This window comes from Paramisgurnus dabryanus, chromosome 23 (assembly GCF_030506205.2).
Source record: "Paramisgurnus dabryanus chromosome 23, PD_genome_1.1, whole genome shotgun sequence".
Classification (NCBI taxonomy): Eukaryota; Metazoa; Chordata; class Actinopteri; order Cypriniformes; family Cobitidae; genus Paramisgurnus; species Paramisgurnus dabryanus.
The window spans coordinates 2,301,759-2,327,544 of record NC_133359.1 but is presented as its reverse complement, the minus strand read 5'-3'; the positions used below and the strand labels follow the sequence as shown (position 1 = coordinate 2,327,544).

The window sequence follows — 25,786 nt, the reverse complement described above, 5'->3', positions numbered from 1 at the left end:
CAGATTTTCATAATATGTCCCCTTTAAGGTTATGTACCTTCACTCAGTTATTCGTTCCTGAGCTCCTGAGAGGTTTTTCACACAAAGCAACTTTTGTATTTTGTCTTTCTCTGTGCAGGTGTAGACGCACCTGGTTGAGTTTTTAACAAAACCTCTGTTTTCCACAGTTGCATCACATGCGTTGATTAATCCTGTATCAAATTCTGACCCATTCTATAAATATTCATTTTTATCAAGGGAAATTGTTTTCAGACTAATGTTGCATGCACACTGACAGTGCTGTGTGTCGCCCATCTCTTTCCATGAGGTTGTTAGGAGGCATTTATAACTCAGGTTGTAGTAACAGTCCTCTACTAGTGACTGTTGAAAGATGAATGACCTGAACTTAACTGCATCATTTTCATTGGTAGTTGCTCGCAAAAGTTGCTCTTCATTTGCCTAAAGTTAAACTTTTCACAACTTTGTAGTGTAGCTGGACACACCCACTTCCTGTCGCCAACGGTCACTGTCTTTCGTGCCGCCAGAAGTCGGCAAGCTTCTGTTGAAATGAACATACGGTAATCGCGCTGCTCCGCCGTTGCTAGTTGCTGCCGTTCATTGTACGCATTACAACAAAATTGGGTAAACCTAAGGTGCTGTACAAACTAGTGATGCACCAATGCATCGGCCGCCGATATGTATCGGCCGATTTCTTATGAATTTGAAACCATCGGCAATAAAACTGTGATTGGGCGGCCGTGTGAGAACTGACATTGACGAGCGGAGCTTTTCTCCCAAAGTTGAATCTCTTTCAACTCTTGACGCTCAGCGCAGAGCGCGGAAAAACCACCGAGCGCCAGTTTTCAGGGCGGAAAAAACTCGCTAGCTGCTGGCTTATTTGAAAAACGCAGAGCTTCCATTGGAAACAATAGAAAACATGCGCCGGCCGAGGGCGTAAAAGTTTTAATGTACACAACCCCTAACGTTATTTCGGAAAATGTTTGCATTCTGGGCCTTTTAAAATTTTTTTGGAAAAAGACCAAAAATCATCAAAAGTTTATCTTACTTTGTGCCTCTCTTATTATTATGTTGGTGAAGTTATCACGGTTATAAATATTATCATGGTTTTGTTAAAATGAGATGGAAATGTTCAAAAAGAACTGATACACAAACTGAAAACATTTGAAATAGTTTTATTTTTGAAAATCACAATTTAATATTTCATGTAACCAAACTTATTTCTGTGGTAAAAAATGAATAAATCTGTCTAATAAGTTTACCGTGAATGAATACAATACATTCTCCCCTAAATGCCTTGTGCAAAAAACTATGTTGCATGTGCGTGCCTGCCTTAAACTGATTTTGTCTGGACAGGATTTACCGCACGTTTTCAAAATCACGGTAATCGAACACGGTTGTAATAAAAATTCATTTTTAAACCATAATACTAACCGTCAAGACATTTTATCATGGTTAATCGTGAAACTGGTTATCGTCCCATCCCTAGGGTGAGTTGAATGTTAAATAGATCCAATCCATGTTCAGTAAAAATAATTTGATGCAGAAATAAACTAGCTAATAGGCCAAGTGCATAGTATTGTATACAAGTGTTTAATATCGGTATCGACCAATAGTTATCTGTCTAAATCGATATCACCCCCCCCCAAAAAAAAAAAATCAGATCGATGCACCCTAGTACAACCGCTTAACAAATAAGCAATAGAAATATAAGAAAAACAATGGCATAATATTCTACACATTGACAAACATTCACTGCACAATTAAAAATTATTGCACCAAATTTTTTGCACATTGACTTGTTAAGTATTAATGTATATTAAAAATTGTTTGACACAGTATTGCACATTCAGCATTGTTTAAAGGCATTGTTTTGTATAGTTCCGTTTTTACACGTATGAAAAGGTCAGCGTCCAGATTTCGTCATCAGAAAAGTATGCTGGATTTTTGTAACCAGTGGTGCATGCATGTATTATGTAGGCCAGGTATTGCAATTTGTTGCAGTGCACATGCATTAAACATTTGTGTACACATACGTGTCTAATGAACTCTCTAATGAACGTTTAAAAACGAACAATACTACAGGCTTGCACATTCGACATTGTAAAGGGTTATTGTGACCAAAAAATGTTGAAAAATTTGACCAATATGCAACAACTGGAAATTTTATCAGCATATAACAACATCACTGTTTCATCAATTGCAAACCCTTAATTTGTAGGTTTCCATTTCGGGACCTTGAAGAGGTCAGATGTGTGTTGGGAATGCTGCAGTTGAACATTAGCAAATTATATCTGTGGAGGAAAACTGGCAGCAGTGGTTTGGGTAACTGATCGACAGGACCAACCAACTTGGCTCTTACAGTACATTTTATGAAATGTGCAACGCCAGGGAACAATCCTACCAGAAAACCATGGAAATATGTGTGCTGTAACATCCCGTAATGTACCCAACCTTGTGTTTGCGAAGAAAGATGTAGCTTCCGTCTTCCCCGTAGCTTTTGGAATTCTTATATTACTGCCTTTCATGAAGCGAAAACCACATTATTTCCAGAAAACACTTTTTTTCCATGTGAAAAACTCTTTAACTTGCACATTGGACATTCCTTGCACAATGGAGTGGGGGTTCAAATTTGACTTTTTGTTTATTATTTTGAGGATGCACAATGGAAAAACCTCTGTGATGAAGACGTCTCCGTGCAGAAATGTAAAGTTCTGATGGATATTTCATGAAACGGTTTCCCTGGTGTCCAGACGATGGATAATTACATCTGGGCATCTTTTTGTGGTCCTCATCTTTACGGACAGCATTGAGCTTGATGAGTTTCTTCTCTACGTTTGATTTAACTTAAAGCCACATCTCCAGTTACACTTCCTGTTTTTCCACACGCTTCTGCGGTTCTGTCCGAGCATTCCCACCAGCCCTGCGCGCCTCAGCGCAGACAGATTCCTACAATTCCCCGTGCTATTCCCATTGGGGACCAGAGTTGTGAGAGCTTGGGAAAGTCCTCTTCCGGAGTCGGCGATCCACTGAGCGACAGAAGCTCTTGTTTCTCCCATTTTTTTTTATCTCGTTCTCTTGTTCAGCTCGCTCTCAAAATCAACATTTCTGCAGTGAATGTAAACCAAACCGCCGGAGGGATGGAGTTTAAACAAGGGTCTGAAAGTTTTCACAACCTTCAGTAACAATAGGAAACTGTAGAAACACATACATTGGTTTTCTTATTTAGATCTCATCAGATGATCTCTTCCGTCATTTGTGACTTTGTATCAGTGGATATTTATTGAGATCTTTAATAGTTTCCTGTAATTGTTTTTTCCAGACTGTTGTGAGATTAAATAGTAAACAAATGGAGATTTTGCATGCAGTGTGCTTTTTTAGTTGTTGTGAGAAAATCTATTTTAGATATTTGCTAGCAGACGTTTATATCTCAGACAATCAAGGCACAGCGTGAGACATAGTTGAGATTTGTTGTTGCTTACTCTTAAGGAGACACATTTTTTGGTCTTTCACATCCTGTTATCTCTCTTCCTTTGTGACCGACTACCACGATGTTGTCTCGAAGCTTACGCTTTCATAAACAAGAACATAACAATTTGTTGTACTGTTTTATCCCTCGAGGTTTTCGAAGTCTGAAGTGTCGAGTGGTTGGTCATGTGGTTCGGTCTCAAAACCATAATTACAACTTTTGGTTTTGTTGTTCTCAGACAACCCAAGCACATTTGACCATTTGTCCTCATCATCCATCATTTCCTTGGCCGATATAATTAGCTAACAGCTATTTTAATGTCATTGTGATGTTTTACACTCCAGACACCGCAACTACAGAGGACTTAAGCTCAGATTCAATGCCAACATTTCACAGTGGTTTTATATTTAGACGGCGCTGATGGAGGGACACAAACACAAATGAATTGTTTACCATAGCCTCTTTGCTTCCTGTCTTATTCTTCCTGTCTGAAGTTTAACAATGGCAGACCGATGAACGTAAAGGTTTGTAACTAGATGAATGTTTGAGTTTAAGAGGTCAGGAATAGTGCTATATTTTCTTTATTCTCAAACAAAAGTTGGCACCACAATGCTAGGATGTTGTAGAGTTTATGGGTAGTAACTCTCTCCTTCAATATTCATCTATGTTATTCCCTCATGGCTTTTATCATCTACCAGGTAAAAGTCGCGCCACTAGGCGGCCATGTTTGCAATGCCTCCGGGGAGTTCTTTCAGTCATTCAAGCCAAAAGTCCTATCTACTTGAATGGGGATAGTCAGATATCTCTACAACATATTTCTGACCAACAATTAAACCTGTCCCATAATTTTTGTTTCTTAAGCTCCAATTGCGCTAAAACATCTTAGGGTTAGGCGTTTTTAGGTCGTTGTAGCTACTGCACATGGCACATGTTGGCAAGCGCCTCACGTGACTCTGCACAGGGCTCTGCCCCCAGAGAATCGTCAGTCTTTAGCGACTGCTGATTGGTTCTTTTAACTGGAAGGCGGGACTTCTGTCGCTAGAGCAGCTACAGACGGTTTCAGCAGTAACAACATAAACAAGCAGCTTTCGTGGAACACACGCAACTTCCGGTAAACTCTGTTAAGAATAAATGACAACAAAGTCCTTTTAAAGTAGTTTATTTATATAACAAGCAAAATAAACAACACGTAGATTACCTAGAAAGCCAATTTTTTTATTTTCAACAAGGTATTTGTTCAAGAGTTCAGTTAGACCATTAAACAAACAGAAACCGTAAGTAAAGTTCCGACCAGACGCATAATCCCGTCACCGCATGTGCGTCCCATGAAACCGTCGATATCAATTTGTTAAGTTTGACGTCATGCTGCGTTACCGGTTCAAACGATCTCAAATGCCATAGGGAAATAAAAAAAATCACGCTAATATACACTTGTATCATAATGCGAACTACCAAAAACACCATATCGTAATTTGTTTTCTCCATGGACTCTTGGAGATTAATTTTTTTGCGAATTATTATTATTATTATTATTATTATTATTAATATATTCCTATCGGTAATTCTGTGAGCCTGGGGACTGCTGTGTATACTGTGAGTTTATAACATTTTTGCTTAAATGTGTAATATGAATAAATAGTGCTCATAAATGTCTTATAAAATAATATCCTCTATTGTAATGAGTGAAGGCTTGAACCCGGAAATAGTATTCCTTACTAGTGACCGTTATATTGCAGAGGCCGATATTTAGATTTTTTTTATTATCGGCATCGGCCGATGAATTTCTTCAATCGGCCAGTAAATTTCTTTATTCCTTAAAGTTGTTTGTAATGAAAAGAGACTCAATGTCACTCAATGTAAACCCAAAGTCTGACAGATAGTAAAATGACAATCATTATTCACTTTTTAACATGACGTTATGTTGTGTCACACAGTACCGTAAGATGTCAGATGCACATAATGTATGTCTTATTATGTAAATTATTAATTATGTAAATATGTTTTTAGGAATTTAAAAGGGCATATTTATCAATGTTATGCATAACAAATGTTTATTTAGTTTTACCAATTCTCTATTTGACTCTTATTTACTGTAATTACATGTCTGTTATATCGGTTTTATATCGGCCAATCGCCCATAAAGCTTTCTTAATATCGCTATCGGCATCGACCATAAAAACCCCATATCGGTTGACCACTATTCCTTACGTCATGACTTACAACTTGAAAAAGCGGCGCAGCGATGACATATTTTGTAGGCCAAACCCAAAAATTTGCAGGACACTTTTTCCCTCATTAAAAACACATTCATTTTTTCCCATAGACTTTTGGATTATTGCAAAAAATAAACTCTGTATTTAACGTAAAAGTCTAAATGTGTTTATAAGAAAATTAAAATTCTAAATTAATAAAAGTTGTGTACCTCAAGTCTATGGGATAAACACATGGGCTTTTTAGTAAGGGAACCAGTGTCCCGCCAACTTTCATGGTTGGCCTCCAAAAATACGTCATCGCTGCGGCAATTTATTGAGCGTTGCACTATTGATAATAATAGTAGGGCTGTCAAAAGATTAATCGCCATTAATCGCATACAAAATAAAAGTTTGTGTTTGCGTAATATATTTGTGTGTGTATTGTGTGTAATTATTATGTATATAAACACACCCACATGTAAATGTTTCTTAAATAGATACATCCATGTGTGTGTGTTTATATACACAAAATATAAAATATTTACACACAGTGCACACACATATATTATGCAAAAACAGACTTTTATTTTGTACACATTGCATAGCAAACACTCAAACATTATAAGAAGGCCTTTATAAAAAGATATTAAAAACAGGTTCTCGCTCTCTACGGAAAGCAACAGATCTGATCTGATGAAATACTCACTGATAAACAAGTTTATGGCTCATAAGCAAATCCACATTGCATCTGTGCTTGAACGGCTCTGCAACAAGCCGTTGTTTACTTTTTATTTATTCATCTCGTTCAGTTCCTAGAGGTGTCCTTTGATTCTCCGATCGTTCCTGTTTGTGTCAGTGGAAGTCAGAGAATGTACTTTGGCTTTGGACTTCATGACGGCCTATATGGTCTGTCTCTGTGGAAATCACTGATCTATCGCTCTCTGTGGTGGAGAGAAAGAGCATGATGTCATCTGTTAGCAAAGCCCCGAAGGCCACAGCCGAGTGAAGGTTCGATGAGAAGCAGCTGTGAGGAGGAGGATCTTCTCAACATCTCGCTTGCTGAAGTGTTGAATGCCAGCGTTGAGCACAAAAACAGTCACAGATCGGTGAAAAACATTTCAGCAATTAGGGTCAGAAACACACTTTAGGTATGTGATACTCGGCTGATGAATTCCAAGCCTGCAGTCTTGTTCTGGATGGGCCGCCTTGTAATTAGATTCAGTATTTTGCTTTAAACGTCTGTGCCATTAAAATAAATGTAATCATTTCATAATTAGTAATCTATAAACAAGTCTAACTTCAACTGATGTTAACTTCAAATGGTTTACACTACTGTCTGCAGTAGCCCCTTTATGCAATGCTTCGACTGAATCTTATACTTGCATTGCGTTGTGATTGGTTTGCGAAATGTCTGCAAAAAATCTGTCGATTATATTAGACCTTAAGGTAATGTTATTGCTTTTAAAATATATTTAAATATATTACATTTCAAAGCCAGTGCAAGTACATCATGCATTCGATGTTGCACAGTTAAACTTCGAACGGCCACCTCGGAGCAATGGTCAAGTGAATACAAATGCATGTTGATATGTTTATCGCAATGTAAAAATGCTTGTTGAGTGTGCATAAGAATGCACGCCTGCAATGCATTGGACAACCGATCGTGTTGAGCCACATAGTTACATTGATGTAGCACGCTTCAGTATTAGGGTTGTAGGTGGAGTGAAAAAGCTTCTCACAAAGGGTGTAAGATTCTGGATTGTTTTCTTGGTGACCTGTGACGTCAATTAGGAAGACCGCAGCTTTGACCTGGCCTTTGTGTGTCTGACCCTTTGTTTGCATTTGTGTGTTCATGAATACGTGCTGCATGTCCTGTGTGAATCCCTCCTACGGTCCAGATCCACAGCAGGATTTGATCTGAGAGAGAGAGAGAGAGATGATGAAAACAAATATATGATTTGCAAAGGCAGATAGTCCTCCATTTCATCACATTTTTAGATACACACACGTTTAAATTGATCCATCATTCCTTATGCATTCATCCCGATATGCAGTTAAACTTAATAAATGTATTGAATGTACATCGCTGCTGATTTTAAAGATCCCATAATACAAGATGTTTCTGCGTATCTCATGTTAATCTGGAGTACCTATAGAGTAGTATTACATCCTCTAAGAGTCTTTAGTTTTATCAGATTTATAAAAGAAAGATCAGCTTTACAGTTTCTTTCCGATAACGTACGAAAAAATTCGGAAGGAGGAGTTACGAGCTGCGGGAGGAGCGAGTCACGAGTCAACACTTTATACAACACTGACTGGATAACCTTTAATTCACTACATGTTCGTGTCGTTTATATAATATGCACTCACACGCCTATTTCCAACCTTACCCCTAAAACGTCAGCTGGACCCGTATTCGGGAAAAAAGTTTCCAAAACTTGTACGAACCCTGGTGAAGTGCATTAGGCAAAGAAATACTCTGTAACACGTCAAACTGCTTTTTTGACACTTTGCATTTGTTTAGCACGAGGAAACAACTCTTAAACTGTGTTAATAAGTAAGAATGCATGAAATACCTTTAACCCCCCCTTTAAAGATGTTTGCAGAGCGAAAAAGTAATATCGAGATGCTGCACACGCTTACCTCCCATTAGCTTCTCTTGTTCTTAAATTAAGCAAATCAGTCGCTTTTACATGACGCTTCAGATTGAAATTGCGAATTGAAAATGCATCCAATGGAAACATGTTAATTTTGCAAAAACTCCCATAAATCGCAAACAACATTGTATGCTCGTGTCAGTTGGCTTTTTGGGCAATTCGAAAAAGGAATGTATAAAAAAAATGCAATGGAAACAGTTTTTCGTGTTTACAGCTCACCTGACGTGCGTTAATGTCACATGATCATTTAAAAAAAAAAAAGTGAAGTATTAGCAGCTAATAATGATTGATCTCCTTCAATTTAAAATATTGAGTAGTGCAGTGACTGCGATATACATAAACTTACCATCATCTATCAGCATGATATTTGGAATGAGTTATCGCAGGAGGAAGACATTTTTATAACGTTGGGTAATAAAAACTGTTTTTCTGCGATCATTCTTAACGACATTTTGAAAACTTTGCAAACATATTTTCTAATATGCGAAGTATTAGTAGCTATAAATGCTTGTATAACATGCCTGCGTCTCCTTCGATTAAAAATAATGGCTAGTGCAGTGACTGCGATATACATAAACCTACCAACATCTGTTGCTATGATTTTTGGAATGACTTATTGTGAGAGGAAAATTTTTCAAAACATTATGGAAACTGTTCTTTCGCAATTATTCTTAACGACATTTAGAAAATATCGCAAACATATTTTTTAACATGCGAAGTATTAGTAGCTATTAAAGTCACCAAGAAACGGAAGTAGCGATTGTCTTATTTTTCACTGAGTGAAACCGGCTTCTGAATTAAATAAAACAGGGCTGGATTTGAATTTGTCCATCGAGATCTGATTGAATCATTTGAAGTTGGGTCGTGTTGCTAATTGCTAATCGCTGCGATCTTCTCCCAGAGAGAAGAGAGATCGTTTTGAGGAGGGGAGGAGATTTGCGTTTTTGATTAAAAATTATGAGGGCACGTGAATAAAAAAAAAAAAGGAAGCTCACAAATAAGTCATTTGTAAAAAAACAACAACATAATATTCCAAGTTTTTCATTTTATTTTCATGGCGACTTTAATGCTTGTATAACATGCCTGCGTCTCCTTCATTAAAAATATTGGATGGTGCAGTGACTGCGATATACATAAACCTACCAACATCTGTCAGCATGATATTTGGAACGACTTATCGCGAGAGGAAAATTTTTCATAATGTTGGGTAATAAAAAACAAAGTTATTCTGCAATCATTCTTAAAGACATTTAGAAAATATCACAAAAGTTTTGCGCAAATTTGTAATGGAAACCTGGCAAGAGTAAAAGGGTTTATAATATTTGTGACATTTTCATGAACTGGACCCTTTCAAGTAAATAAAAACAAGTACACACACACACACACACACACACACACACACACACACACACACACACACACACACGTGTAGCTGAAACTATACACAAACTCTCATGTTTACACTATAGTACTTACCACACTAAAAGCTTTTCTGGTCCACCGGAAAAAAGCTTTTTCTGAATTCTTTAGCTTAATAAGCATTTGTGTTCAGCAGATTGTGTCCTGTCTTCCTCTGTGTGATAGAGATCTGCTGTTTGGGATGGTTTTAGTCGTTACGCAACATTACTGTGGGGTTGTGATGGCTGTGGCTCATATCATCTCAGTTTTATGTAATAGTTTTGTTTTTGTTAATGGCAGTATGTAAATTAAGTATCACAGGAAAAATAGTTTCAGCAGTTGCTGTCTTCATTTTTTGGATGCCTAAGAAAGACTTCAGTAATCTGAATCAAAGTCTTTTGGAAAGTTTAAAAGATCTTAGTTGTGTTACGTGTTGTGCTCAGATTTGCTACGAAACCAAAGTTTGCAATGACGGAGACTCAAACTTTTCTTATCATCTTATGCTCTATACTCTTTAATTCCCCAGAGCGATAACATTTTTCTCAAGCATTATTGGACAGTGGTAACTGGTTTTCCCAAATAATCTCATGGTTTGAGTCAAAACTTTTGGTTCATAACAATGAACTTCCTGTGAACCAATCAGCTGATGGGCATCAGGTCAGGGGGCGGGGCAGGTGCCTCAGGTCATGTGGAGTCTTTTTATTGGCCGGAACAGATGGCTCACTCTCTCTGTGTCATCTGGGAAGTCGTCTTATCTCACAGGGGTCACGTTTAACAATAGTGAATAGAACAAAGATGCCCAAAGCCTTACAGACGCTGAAAAGAGTCACTAAAATGTAGGTTATAAACACGAACGCTTCCAAATTTACTGTCTTACAAGTATTAGTTTCCCTGGCGGGCACATTTACAGAAAGATTTAAAGGGATTTTTGCCTAAAGGATGACTAGACTAGATTAGAGATTAGAAGATCAGATGATTGTAAGTGTTGTTTGGCAAGCAAGCACACATTTATTGCTCATATTTAAGTTTAGATCTCACAAGGTAATGACATGAATGATATCCTTAAATCATAGAAAATGTGTACTGGTACTTTTGTAGGTATGTAGATGTTCACCTGAAATTTTTGCATGGTGAAACACTGCTTACATTTACTTTGGAAAAATGTACAAATCTATTTTTCAACGAGGGTGAGTTAACAGTCTGTGAATCACAGATCATGTAGGTTTGTCCCAAACAACTTCTGAGATATTTTCCCCATCACATTAGATTTTTATTCTTTGACAGTTGCTTCCAAGAATTTTGTTTCTCACTTTAATCGTTTCTTCCAGGGCTTAAAAACGAAAAAAATTATCAATCGTTTCACTCCGAGCAGAATCGATATTTTAACGTTTCCGTTTTTGCGTTCCTCATTGAACATTTACGTTCCGAAAACGGTTTACTTAGAAAAAATACCGGTTAATAACGTTATTTTAATTCAGGCTATACTTTAAGAAAAGCATGCATACAGACTAATTTTCACACAAAAATAATAACATAACACATGATATAACTAAACTTCAACATTTCATTAATTGTTAAAACCACAAAAGAAATACCTGCATTCATTTTAATTATAAACAGCTGAAAAAAACGACCCGTTTGCAACCATGTCTTTTACTGGGTGAAACCGCAGCATACTCTGCTGGATGTTTATGTTAAATGTGCCTCTGTAAGTTACCTCAGTGATTCCCGGCTACTGTTCTTCTCCCCCACATCCTTCAATATTGCAGACAGACTTGTTAAGACAGCGTGTCGTAAGAAAAATAATAACGAAAAGGAATTTCTTGGTTGCGACCCATCTAAAAAGTTATTGACAGTGGTATAAGTCCCCTGGCTTTTTTGAGTTACAGTTTGCATCTTCATATTTCCAAGCAAGTTTTAACTTAAACATACCTCTGAACATTTGATGGGTAGCTTTGTGGTTATTTAAGACAAATGCTATCAGGCCGAAGACTCGATGACTGCTGCGCGGGCATTTCACTCACGCTATGTGTCAAAGTCACTCACGCTTGATGCGTCAAAGTCACATGTTGTACTATTCAAATCATGATTGGTCAATGATAAGTACAATATTAAAGAAAACGATAAAATAACGTTATTAACCGGTTAATGGTAATTTTAAATAAACGTTTCTGTTCAGAACGATTAAAATTGATTTTGTTTTTGTTTTCGTTTTTGTTCCTGTTAAAATTTCGTTCGTTTCCGGTTTTCGTTTTCGTTCCTTGAACCGGTTCAGAGCCCTGGTTTCTTCCCCTCTCTCTGTGTCTTTCTCTCTTTTCTTGAGGGCTCGTTTACATGACAACATTTTCAAGCAAAAATTGGAAACTTTTTGATGCATTTTGGCTGTTTGTCTACTAGTGATGCACCGATGTATCGGCCGCGATATATATCGGCCGATTTTTGATGAATTTGAAACCATCGGCATATCGGCAATAGCACATAATTGTATGTTCATGAATGCGGGTAGACTACCATTATTCAACAAAGACAAGGTAAAAATGTTTTTTCATTCTCTGTCCCCTTTAACGCTTTTCCAACAAAGTTTACAAAATTATGCCACTTTGTAGTCCCTGGTCACTTGTAATACGAAACCTACCGCATTATCCGTCCAAACTAGGTTGGTCGATCCTTTCACCATCTTGATTGTTTGTATTCGTTGCTGTGTAGAATAATGAATGTGCGCAGGCACACAGTGTTTCTTTAACATCGCCTTCTACTGGTCTGGCACGTATAATGCAGCGTTTTTGTCGTTTTAGCGGATCTGTGTAAACCCAGATCGTTTCGATAACGTTATTATGTGTACATTCAAATTTTTTTAAATACAAAAGAGAAAATTGTTTGTTTTTTACGACATTATTGTAGTGTAAATATAGCCTTACTATGCATTCACACAATATGCGAATGAAGCAAATAAGTCGCGCTATTCGCACGTAGTTGAACGCTTGAACATTTTGAATTAACTCGCAAAAATTTGTGTCATTTGCATGCATAGACTGTAAAAAAAGATGGATGACACCCGTTCGCTCTCTTCCATTGGTGAAAAGTGAAGCCGCCAGTGTCCTGATAAGGCGCTGACATCTTGGTTCTTGAGTTTGCGCAGTAGCGATTTCGGGACCAGTCCTGCACAGTAGTGAGCAGGAAGTAAAGCCTCGAAATCAAACGTAAAACTACAGTAAATTAAAAAAAACTGCTTCAGAAAAAAGATAATTAAAGTGTAATTAAATTGTTTAGTTGGTCTCAAGTACCATTGAATAACATGGGGGAGGCGGCGTCTATGACCTATACTGGGACCAGTCACTGGGGGGCGATCAAAATGTTTTGGCTTCACTTTTCAGGGCTTGTGCGGCACGCTTGTTTGTATGTGAAATTTGCGTCATTTGCGCTTGAAATTCTGAAACGAATACGCACAATTTGCAACCTTTAGCTAGCTTGTAGTCTCAATATGTATATTTATATAGTGATCACATGCCCGAAATGCTCGATTTGCGCTACTGACTTCACGACGCATCATTTGCATGATGTCTATCACGTCTTTGCATTGACTTAACGTGTCTGGTGTGAACGCACCATCAGAGAGAAGGAGGGGTGAAGAATCTTGATGTTGCTCCACAAACATATGCATCCAGACACACATAAACAAACAACTGAAAATTATTTAGGGCTGCAGAGCGAGAGAGAGAGAGAAAGGAGGAGAAAATCCAGGAATGCAAGAGAGGCAAATAGATTTCTACACCAAACCATTAAAGACCATAGCAAAAACAGCATTTTTTGGTGGATGTAAAGCCATAGATTACTCTTACGCAGATAGATCAACTCAGAGTATCCAGCTACACAACCCAGAGGGCTGTGTACAGATCAGAATAGCACAATTTAGTGAGCCTTACGTCATCTGAGCCAGTTTTACGGTCAGCCCCAGCGTTGGGAGAATGCTGGGAATGTGGACTAATCATCGATGTCTTACACATGTGGACTGGCGCTTGCCGAATGTGAAAACAGATGGACTCGGTTAAGCCGTACCCCCGCACGTCTCTTACGGACATCGTCATACTTCCGTTTGGCAAAGCAGAACGCATACACACACGCACACATTTGACAATCCTCTCCAAATGTGCTGTTTAATTGGTAACACCTGTACATAGGGTCCGGATAGCTTGAAAACAGACCCAAGCTCTTTATTGCTTGCCTGATGATTATGGACTCTTTAAAATAAAGAGCAGATAGAAGTGAAGGGTCGGAGGTCACTTTGAGTCAAGAGTACTTGTTTTTTACTTAAGCTGAACTGGATGATGTGTTGTTCTCCTCTGTTTGTCTTTTTTATGTTTCTCAGTTTATGAATACATGTGTGATGAAATATAAGTGTCTGTGTTTGTGTCCAGAATGCCGTCTGCTAGCACCATGACCGGCGGGAGAGTTCTGCTGCTCTGTACGAACACAGAGGACTACGTCTACCAATCTGCAAACGAGTACGTACAGCTCATCTTTTTCATTCAATTTATGACTCCATAAAACATGACTGATGTCATGGTGTACTGTAACTGCACGTTCACACCAGGCACGAATGAAGGGAATAAATCTGTTGGACGCTTAATCATTTTGAGTTAACTCACATGTGAATTCAGACGTGAATATTTGCAGGCTTTAGCTAGCTTGTAGTCTCAATGTTTATACCGTACAGTGCTGGACTGATAATCTGGCATACCGGGCAAATGCCCGGTGGGCTGACGTCCTTGGGGGGGTGAATATAATATGATATTTTTTTATTGGCCAACGACCTGCCCATATAGCAGGGACCCATGGGTTCATTTTCCATACTGACACTGGGCTGGTCCAATCATCTCTTAACAAGCTCCACCCCTCTGTTTCTTGTGTCAGATGGACAGAGCGATGATCTGACACAAGAAACAGAGCGCGAGTATCATACAGACGTATCATACATCTGACACTATTTTTGTCTGAACAGCCCATAACACTCGTACATCGCGCAACACAGCCTGTTGCTTTCTTTCTTTGTTTTAATGTAATTCATTAATGGCGCTAAAAGGCGCGGTGGCAATGTACTGCATTTTTAAAAAAAAGTTAGCGTAAGATGTTTTTTTTTTCGGACAGACCGGCCCAGGAGACACCTAATCAGCAGCCCATTGGTTCTTTTTTATTTAACATTTGGCTAGCCCAATCACAACTTTTAGAGCATTTTATGAAGCATGCAGAGTTAGTGTGCGTCTGTCAAAATAAGAGACGACTGAGAACCGAGTGGACGTGTGGTAAGCAGAACTGCATCTAAACACTGTTGTTAGATATCCTCTTGATAAAACGCAGCCAAAAACACAAGTGATAGACCAATGGCTGTTTGCAAAATGACAGTGATTACACTGCAATAAAATACAGTGTGGGCAAAATTATTAGGTAGCTACATCAAACTTTTGATCACAGTTTTTATCAAACATATTTACTAATTCCAAACCAAATTAATCTTAATAACTACCATTCATTTTGTAAATAAGGTATTTATAAGTAATACATTATTGCTTATGATGTCTGGCTGTAGAAAAAAACACCTTATATTCAAGTGTGCAGAATTATTTGGCACATTTCTTTTACATTTAAAATGAGCTAAAAAAAATTGTTGAACACACACACTGGAAATTTATTATTTAATGTCCATAAGAAAGATGCCATGCATGGAAATTGCAAAATTGAGGTTTGACCATTATACAAGAAATCCTGATTCAGGCAGCAAGGGCATAAAATAGGATGAAAGGAAAAGATATACAAAATTAATGTTGGATATTAAAATTACTGTGTTTTGGAATTGGTAAAAGGTGTTCAGAAAAAAGTGATCAAAATATTCTGCACACACTGTAATGGGACTCGTGGCTCAGAGAAGACTGCGACTTCATTGTAACATTTATCAGGTGCCAGTGTTATCATAAGGTGTTCAGAATGGTTAGTTTAAACATTGTGCACTACCTGGCTAACACTATTATTTTTAAAACCTACAAAGCCTTTTACAGTGCTTACATTTTTGTAATGTCACGTGTCAGCTCTTATACTTTTCTACTTAATCATTATATGGAGTTGGTAGTCAAGGTTGCACAAAGATTTGTGATCCTATGTAGTGGGCCGGTCTGGGCCAAAATGCCAGGGCCAATTTTTTGTTCCAGTCCAGCCCTGATACCGTATATAGCTCAAATTGAGTAGAGTTTTTTAATAACTTACCAGATTGTCTGACCTCCTCACTCACTTTCTTCCAATCAGTTATTTATTCCTGTTATTATTTATTATTATTTTAATTATTTTTTATTCCTTTTTCTATAAACGTAGGAATATGTGTCGTACAGCTCCAGGTGTCCACATACAGCGACAAGTATTTTGTCCTCCATTGTTGTTTGTATTTCTGCTTTCGCTCGCTACGTCGTATTCACGTCTCTACTAGAGCAAGCTCCTGATTGGTTAACGCGTAACGAATATCCGGCAAAGTTTAGATTTGCGTGTTGTCATTCACGCAAATCGCGTCATTCGCGCCGCCGGATGCCTATCGAATCTTTGCATTGACTTAACATGTAAAATCACTTGCGCTTAACGCTTCATTCGCATCTGGTGTGAACGCACCATAAGTCTAACTGTGGGTTTACACCAGATGCGAGTTCAACGATTTGCGCGAGAAGATTACATACAAACTCAATGCAAAGACGTGCTCAGATGCATCCTTGCGTGGGCCGATGCGATTGACGCGATATGTGCGGTGCGTTTGCCGCGAAAAAACACGCTATTCGCCTCAAACGCATCTTCGATCAAGTTGAAAATATTCAACTCAAGCGAAAAATTTGCATGACACAAAGTTAAATCTCCCGAGTAATCTAGAGCGAGTAACGTGATGCCCCACGTTTGGTGTGTACGTAGCATAAGACGGCGGACGTGTCGCCTAGAGAAACAAGGCAGCCATGACAGTCGGTTCACTTGCAGGAACATCTCCTGTCCACTTCAACAGAAACAACCAAAATAGCCTGATGGCTTTTGCATAATAAAATTCAACTGATTTGCCACTAAATCTAGAATTAAAAGATGTGGCGGTGTCTTTGCCTATTTTAAGCATCTCCTATTCCTTTCACAGTCTCTTCATTATTTCTCATACACTTCATAAACATAACAAGGTGGGCTATTTGGGTGATTTCAGGACAAGCTTAAATGCGAGTTATTTTTACCATGAACTAATTAAACCCCTTTGGCACTGCTAACCCAAAATGGTTTGGAATGGCACAGTGTGTTAAAACTTGTACTAGCATGAGCTCATTTTAATAAAGTCCATTCTGTTCAGTTGTGTCACAGAATTTGTTAAAGATCTCCAGATTTTGTGCAAGTGAGGTGAAAGTAGAAGAAACCCATCTTTAGAGTTTAATTGTCTCCTAATGTCTTCATTTAGCTTATTTAAACTCTTTTAGCCCATGAGACTTGGGTTCCAGTCTTGCATTTTGATAAACAATTGGGGTTTCTTTTTTTTTGTGATGTCCATATATTGTCCTTAACTTCTCTAACCTCTGTCTCTCATTGTTCTCTCTCATTCACTTCTCTTCTTTGGGGTTGTGGAGTTTGACCTAGTTTTTCTTCTTGGCTGCCTCAGGCTCAGTGAAATGAGATACGTTAGCCAGAGAGAAAAACAACATGGCAAAATAAAGTTGTTGAAAGTTTATTTGAATTTTCTGAGGACCAGCTTTTCGAAGGCGTGCTTGAGAAGAGTTGAAACATGCAAACAAAGTTGCTTGGTTCACATTTTAAGTTTGTTTGTTGGGACAATGTCCAAATCGGATGGAATCCAAATGTGTGTTTATTAAAGGTTAAAGAAAGAGAAAGATGGACGTCTGTTCCCTGAACTTTGGCCCATTTGTGAAGACGTTTGATCTGTAACCTTCCTAAAACTTTCCATCATAATCTCTTTCACTCTTAAAAACTTTTTTTCTTTTGAAAAAAGACACATTGTCCATCTTAATGCCCATCTGCATCTCATTTATACTTAAAAAAGTCATTTTAATTTACTTTCGCTATTAAAAGTCTAGACAAACATTTTATAACACCAAAAGTGTTAATACCAAAGTGGAAACTTGGTACACATCTTGGCTTGTTCATATGTCATGTTGTGGTTGTGAGAAACTAGTAATTCTTGATACTGTAATTTCCATGAATAATATTTTTTGTGATTTCACTTTCAAATTTAGAGACATTCGAGTTTCTACTTAACATGATCAACATAATAAGCCCTGATTCCTTTAACACCTTTCCTTTTGTTTATCCAGGCTCCACTGCTGCGGGTTGAAGCTTGACCAGGCCCAATCCGTGGTGCTTCAAAGGCCAAACTTGTGTGGGGTTGAGGACCGTCTCACATCTCTGAGAAACCTCAACCAAAACCAAGGAGACACCATCATGCTTGCCCGCAAGGTGCCCTCCAGTCCTCGGCCTGTCGAGAACGGCCTGAAAAACTGTACCAAGTCTCGCGCTGCCAGCATTCGGGACAAGATTTCCCAATGGGAAGGTAAAACGGAGACCGTTGGGGCGAACCCACAAACGTCAGCACTCAAAGACGCTGAAGTTGTAAAGAAGAAGCCAGAGGTGCAATGTAAAGACAATACGAGAGTTTTTACCTGGGAGAGGCAGAACTCCGGAAAAGAGAACGGGAACAGGTTCGGGGAATCTCAGAATACTTCTGATGGACATTCAAAGGAAAAGCAGTTGATTTTAGATAAACCCCCACTGGGGAAAGTGACTGAAACCGTACAGGACAAGAAATCCGTATTGACACACATCAAAAAACTTGAGCAAGCGATGAAGGAGACGCCTTCCAAGTCATCCTTGGCTATGCCGGGTAATTATTTTTGCCCAGCTTCCAAAGAGGAGCAGGAGGAGGCGGAGAGGAGGTCGGTGGAACCGATCTTTGGGACTCTGGATGCGGTAAGATCCGGTAGCCGTCGAGGTCACGACCCTGACAACGTCTACAGTGAACCTGGAGCTCCTTCGATTAACCCTCTTCCCAAACCTCAAAGGACCTTCCAACATCACACACAGACACTCAGCAACACAGCCAAGCTAAGTAGCATCAAGGGTCGGAGGAATCTTCCCCCTTTACCCTCCATTCCACCTCCACCTCTTCCATCCTGTCCTCCACCGTCAGGAGTCTGTCGAAGGCTGTCGGGACGAAATCGAGATTGTAACAACAGGTGAGAAGACTTATTATTGATGGATTAAAACCAACTTTAGTCCTGTGGCTCTGTAATGTTATTCTAGTAGACCCACAGGTTCTTCAATTTCCTGTGGATATGATTGGTTCCCTCTTGGTTTATCGTCTAACAACACATTTTGTTTGTGTTGGTTGAATCTTCAGGAAGTCGTATGAGTTTGAAGATCTTCTACAGTTGACAGCAGAAGGTTGTCGAGTGGATGCGTATGAGCTGTCAAAGCTAGGCCTTACTCGCACTTTATCAGAGGAGAACGTTTATGAGGATATTTTAGGTAATGCAATACACTGCACCACAACGGTAGTGTACCAATCTCATGCTTCAATGTTTGTATTCAGCTTCTGTACTCACTAATAGATTAAGGGAATGAAAACCGACTAGATCTTTGACTGAAAGGGGAATTTAAAGAGAAGCCAGACAGCTTGAAAATTTAATAAGGATGAAATTGAGTCAAAAACATCACAAACATGTTTGGTTCTTTGCTTAACCTCGCCAGTGGCCCTGTATGTTTGGGTAACCCCACATTAGATTCTTTTTGAATTTGGTCGGCTTAACAGCGTAATATGAAGTCTTGAAACATTCTTGTGTTATTGGGTTTAATTACAATTTGCGTATATTTGTGGGTTACAGTTTACTATAGTTTTTAAAGTGAAGTATGGAAACTAATGTCATAATGTGCAAAGAAAATCCGATAACTTTCAGAATATTGCAATATCTGCTATGCCGCACAGTGATGCTCTGATTTTGTGAAATCTATTTAAACTATATTCAAATATACTTACAAACTGAACATTTTTACTCTGGATCACAAAACCAGTCTTAAAGGGCCAAAAATGATATTAAACCCATGATTTACTCACCCCCAAGCTGTCCGAGTTGCATATGTCCATCGTTTTTCAGACAAACACATTTTCGTATATTTTAGAAAATGTTTTCGATCTTTCAGTTGATTAAATGTAATGTTACTGGGTCTTATAATATTTTTTATTAAGAAAAATAAAAAATATGCACTTTTAAACTACAACTTCTCGTCTTCCTCTGGTCCTGTGATGCGCTAGCGCTACCTCACGCAATACGTCATAACGTCAAGAGGTCACGAATGACGTATACGAAACTATACCCCAGTGTTTAGAAGGAAGACAAGAAGTTGTGGTTTAAAAGTGCATTTTTTTTTCTTGCCAAAAATTACAATCGTTTCGCTAGATAAGACCCTTATGCCTCGTTTGAGATCGTTTAGAGTCCTTTGAAACTGCAATTTTAAACTGCATTAAAACTGTTAAGTGTTGGGGTCCATTAAAGTCCATTAAAATTAGAAAAATCCTGGAATGTTTTCCTCAAAAAACATAATTTATTCTCGACTGAACAAAGAAAGACATCAACATTTTGGATGACATGATGTTGGTGAGTAAATTATCTGGATTTTTCTTTATTTTTTAAGAAAAATTACTAATCTTTTTTTTAAGAAAATTGACTAATCTTTTTTTTTTAAGAAAAATGACTAATCTTTTTTTTAAGAAAATTGACTAATCCTTTAATAGAAGCACTGGGGACCCAATTATATCACTTAAACATAGAAAAAGTCCGATTTTCATGATATGTCCCCTTTAATATCCTAATGATTTTTGGCATAAAAGAAAAATCTATTATTTTGACCCATACATTGTATTGTTGGCTATTGCTACGATTATACCGAGCGATTTATGGCTGATTTTGTTCTCCAGGGACACAATTATATAACCAACATACATTTCACATTCTTTCTGATTGTTGATCGTCTTGCACACACAGACATTAACATTTGTGTGCCAACTACTGCATTATCGGCATCGACCGAAAACTTTGATGTAACTTAGAAACGATTAAAACATTTAATTATTGCATTTCCCATGTGCATATTGCCATACACCCATTTGCAGTCTGTGCGGTCCTAATGTGCAATCTAGACCAGTGCAAAATGTCATGGTTTTTAATATTGGAGGCATGTCAAGCTACTTGTCGATCTTGGTCTCCGTGGCTTCTACCAAGTGACTGTTGAATTTGGACTAAATTTTCATCATTTTTTTTCTCGAATAAACCTATGAGCCAGAAACCTCCTAACTTTTCCTATGAAGTTTTCATCATCTAAACCTGTAATCTAACTGGCCAAACAGAATTTGAAATACATGTTCATCTTTGCTTATTTATAATGATTGATGTAGTGTCTAATAATCACATAATTGCAGTTTCCAACCCGGAGCGTCATACATTTCTCAATCTACGCTGGCAGAGTCATTTTTTATGGCTTTGAATGAGGTCTGTAGCGTTCGTTCCTTACTGCACCAGAACTGGATGTCCCTACATCATAAACTCTTAAGCGTCTGGTGGATGAATCGTCTGACAGAGGCTTTCTGCATAAAAAACAACCTTATTCCTCTTTCGGAGGGCGTTTATTCGCTTCTCGACAGATTTTGTCTTTTGTTAGATCCACTGGGGACGCAGCTACACAGCTAATAACTGAAGCTTGCGTGGATTCTCTGGGGAAATTTCAAACATCTGGAAAGGAAAACAAAATCAGCTAAACACATGACGTCGTTCAAAATCACTTCTTAGAAAAATGGAGCTAAATCATTTCGTGTTGTCAAGGTGGAATTAACAAAATATGCTCATACTAACCAACCATCAGACTATTTTATGCTTGATGACAGACACTGTAGAAATATTGAAAGTTATTTTATTATTGTTAGGAACTGGCAACTAATGTGCAACAGTAATTATTTTGGTGCATATTTTCATATAGACCCTCCATCAAAGGAGAACCCGTATGAAGACATAGAGTTGGAAAGTCGCTGTCTTGGGAATAAATATTCTGGTCCTTCCGCACCTTCTTCTCCCATTCCTGACACCCCATCTAAGGTATTAATGTTCTGCATACCATCTCTACAGTAAATACTGATGTTAAACTAAGTGATGTGAATGCATTGAAGTATTTTGAGGAAGCAATAAAGCTTTATACTCTCTGTCGTATTGTTGTCAATGAGTTTTCAATGGTAGAATTTATTCATTTAGTTTGTAGGTTTATTTTGGTAAAATGTCCCTTCTGCCATAGCTCGGGAATTTTCTTTGTTTAATTTAACAGTGTAACATCTTGAGGCGACGTGTTTAAAGTGCACAGTTATGGTAGTAAAGAAAATAAAATTTTACTGTGGCGTTTACACAAAACCAGTCTTTTATGGGGCAGTTCCTGCCTGGTCCTTTTCTGCTTTTATTGTCTTTAGGAAGAGTACTGTGAATGTTCAGACAAACATCTTTTTGTGTTTTCCATGGAATAAATGAAGTATTTCAGGTCTTTAAATGATGACAGAATTCTGTTTTCCGTCAAAGATATCTTTCCAAAGCATAAAAAGTTTGACATTTTGGATGACATTTTTTATTGACAGCTCGCGTCTAAGCCCGGCTTCTTCAGACAGAGTTCTGAGCGACGGAGCTTTAAATTGCTTGAACTACGCAAGACCGGCAGAGATGGCGGTGTGTCGTCTCCGTCGCGTGTTAGCCCTCCGTCAACGCCCAGCAGCCCTGATGACACCCCGTGCTTGTCAGGAGATCCCTACAACCGCAGACGCAGAAAGATTCCTAAGGTACCGCCGGAGGATTGAATGCTAATACATGTGCATATACGCATATGGGTCAGTGACAAAAATGGTTTGACAAGATGAGAAATTCAAAAATTGTTTTAAAAAACTTGTTTTAAAATCACACATCATGTTTATTTCAATGCACGTAGTGTATTTATGTTAGTTTTATGCAATAAAAAATTACATTTGCACCATTTTTATGGAAGTTAAGACTGAATAGACCTGAAAATGTTAAATGGTGTAACTTCCAATTGCACCAAAGAATGAGAAATATTAAATATTTTATCCACCTTGATGGCTTGTAATTATAAAAAAAATCATTTTAAAATTTCATTTTATCAGTCATTTCTAAATGTAAATTTTAATGTGTTTTCTTAAATATTTGTCCTGACATATGCTGAAAACAGTTTTCTAAATAATTTTATATTTTATTCAACATTTATTTATGAATATATTTATATTTTCATTTTAAAAATACTAGTTACACCACATTGACTTTTTTGCAATTATCCCCCAAATATTCTTTCAAAATGAAATAAAACCAAAAATTTTAGACTTGTTCCTCAAAAAAGATAATATATGCAAGTAATCTGCAAATTTATTTTGAAATTTTTACCCTTTTACATTTAATTGAACCGTACGGACACAAAATAATTAACGTCATGTCATTGACCCATATACATTTTCGGTAAAATTATAAATAACACAAAGTAAATGAAAAAATAAAAATTACTAAACAACACAAATAGTTGTTTTCTTATATAAAGCAAGAAAACATTTTTTCAAAGTATTTTTTGATTTCTTTTTTTGTATAGTAAATATGAAATGTTTAAAATTATATAAATTAACCTAACCTTGTTTTAGATTATGTATCTTAAAGGATTACTCCACTTTCATAAAAAATCCCGAAAATTTACTAAAAAAGCGCTATTTAATTAACACAGGCAATTGTAATAATGACAAATTAGTTCAGGTTCGCAAATAAGCAGAGCCAATGAGGTGCGGGTGATCTACTAACACCTGATGCGCTTGAGTTCAGCACCATGGACATTACAAATGAAAATTCGGGGTGTGTGATCCCAGCTAACGAAGCCATAGTACACTGAAACAAACTGAAGGACAACTCAAGGTTTACAAGCAGTTGTGAAACGTCTGGTATTGTGTGACTTCTCCTAGTGACTTCTCTTTTATCCACTTTAGCAAATAAAAAATAATATAGCTTGGCAAACAATAGTTTTGAATAATATGTTTCTCTGGATTTCCCAATAAACTAATACATGTTTAAACAATCCTCTGCATTGTATCACGCATTTATGATCTCTGTAATTCCTGTTTTTTTAGCAATAATTGCAAGCATTTACGAACAAAAAATGATTTAAGACATGTTTTTGTCTGAGTAAATAATGGCGCAAATACAAGTAATATCACACGAGCAAACATTAGTAAATCACGTTGCTTGAATCATTTAAATAATCTTCTCCCAAAAATTTCACGTCTGAAAGAGAAACTTCTAGAAATGCATATGCAATAAAATCAGTCGCAAAAATAACTACACTACACCTTTTCAGCGCTACTGTAATTATCCACTGCGCGTCTAAAGTAAATCCTGACAGACGTTATTTAACGCCAAAATGATAGTTTGCGCTGGCGCAAGTATAGGCTAAATATACTGCAAATACTTCTTACAGTAATTTAAATAGATTAATATAATTCCTATTCTTGATTCCTCTTCTATAACTATAAAAAAATGGAACAATAATATTAAATAAATGTCATTAATTTTGTCCTTGGTACTGTCAAAGTCGGTTCAGACGATGTAATCCTGAACTTATCAGTGATTTATGGCTGCTAATCCATTGCTAATAAAAATAGAAAAATACGAGACGAAAGAACGAGACACCCAAAAATAATCTGATAAATGAAAGGAAAAGTAATTTCCTTCAGAACTCCTGTATGGAGATGTAGGAGCGGAGGCGTGTGATAAAGACAGGAGTGATGATGACAATGATGTTTTTATTTCAACAGATGGTGCAGAAGATCAACGGCGTCTTTGAAGCCCGTCGAGGAAAGAAGAGAATGAAACGCGTCTCGCAGTCCACCGAGTCCAGTTCAGGACGAGGTTACAAACTTTACATTTCAGCTAAATTTAGACTTGGAGTTTATGATTTAATAAACATGATAGCATAACAAAAGCAAACTGATTCTCTGGTTTTCATCAGTTTTAAGGCAATGTTTACATGGCTGTGTCATTTATCTTAAAATAGAAAGTTATAATACTCAGTTTTTCATTTATTCACCCTCATGACAAGCTGTTTGAAACGTCTCTAATGTTTAAGCGAACCTAAAAACACCATTCTTTTATTGAAAGTTACAATGACTGACATATAAAGAGTAACATAACATTCTTACTACTGTATATGCAAAATAAGTAACCATCAGGTGTGTGTATACTGTACAGAAAAACAGACAGAAAATTGGTGAATTTTTATTGACCAATCAGGATGCAGGACTATAAATTTGTATACTTGAAGAATGTGGCGAGGAAGTAAATTTGGATGTGTACTCAGATGAGGAGATGATGATGACGACAGTATTGTTACTTTTTAAGAATAAAGTGTGCTGTTAACATGCTCATAACAGTGCATTGTGGGACGTCCTGTGTCCCGGCCACATGTGTGTCCACTTAACTTTATGGACACGTTTACAGGTTCGGGTCAGTTGCGTTTGACCTATTTTTCCAAGTAATGTTACTTTATAAGATACACATGTGCACCCTCGTATAAAATATATCTCTGAGTACCTGCACACCGATTTTCCAATGATCTTGCTTTTCTTTTTCACAGTGACGGATGAAAACAGTGAATCTGAGAGTGACACCGAGGAGAAACTGAAGGGTGAGGACTGAATTACACACACGACTTTCAAAACAAAGTTGACATAATTTTGCCTAGTTTCTCAGGTTGTAATGTTAACATGTATGTCACCCCAAATTTCTCAATTCTCTGTTTTAGCTCACAGTCAGAGATTAGTGTCGGTCCAGTCTATGTTAAGGCAAACCGGTCGATATCGGACATTGGAGAGAGATCTGATGGAGCTTCAGGAGAGAAAGTTGTTTGAGTACTTTTTGGTCGTGGCTCTTCACAAGACCAAAGCAGGTGTGCCGTATCTACCTGAAGTTACGCAGCAGTTTCCTCTCAAG

The 25,786-nt window shown here is 37.6% G+C and overlaps 1 protein-coding gene across 1 annotated transcript in view; it reads left to right on the top strand.

Moving 5' to 3' along the window:
* LOC135768205 (DENN domain-containing protein 2A) overlaps positions 1-25,786 on the top strand; it is a 45,829-nt gene that overhangs the window by 6,093 nt on the left and 13,950 nt on the right. Inside the window, exons 2-9 of the mRNA XM_065277389.2 lie at positions 14,129-14,215; positions 18,041-18,958; positions 19,123-19,250; positions 21,753-21,868; positions 22,393-22,590; positions 24,613-24,706; positions 25,431-25,481; positions 25,599-25,786. Of these exons, the coding sequence (XP_065133461.1) occupies positions 14,130-14,215; positions 18,041-18,958; positions 19,123-19,250; positions 21,753-21,868; positions 22,393-22,590; positions 24,613-24,706; positions 25,431-25,481; positions 25,599-25,786 (1,779 nt within the window). The 5' untranslated portion in view covers position 14,129. The remainder of the gene's footprint in view (positions 1-14,128; positions 14,216-18,040; positions 18,959-19,122; positions 19,251-21,752; positions 21,869-22,392; positions 22,591-24,612; positions 24,707-25,430; positions 25,482-25,598) is intronic.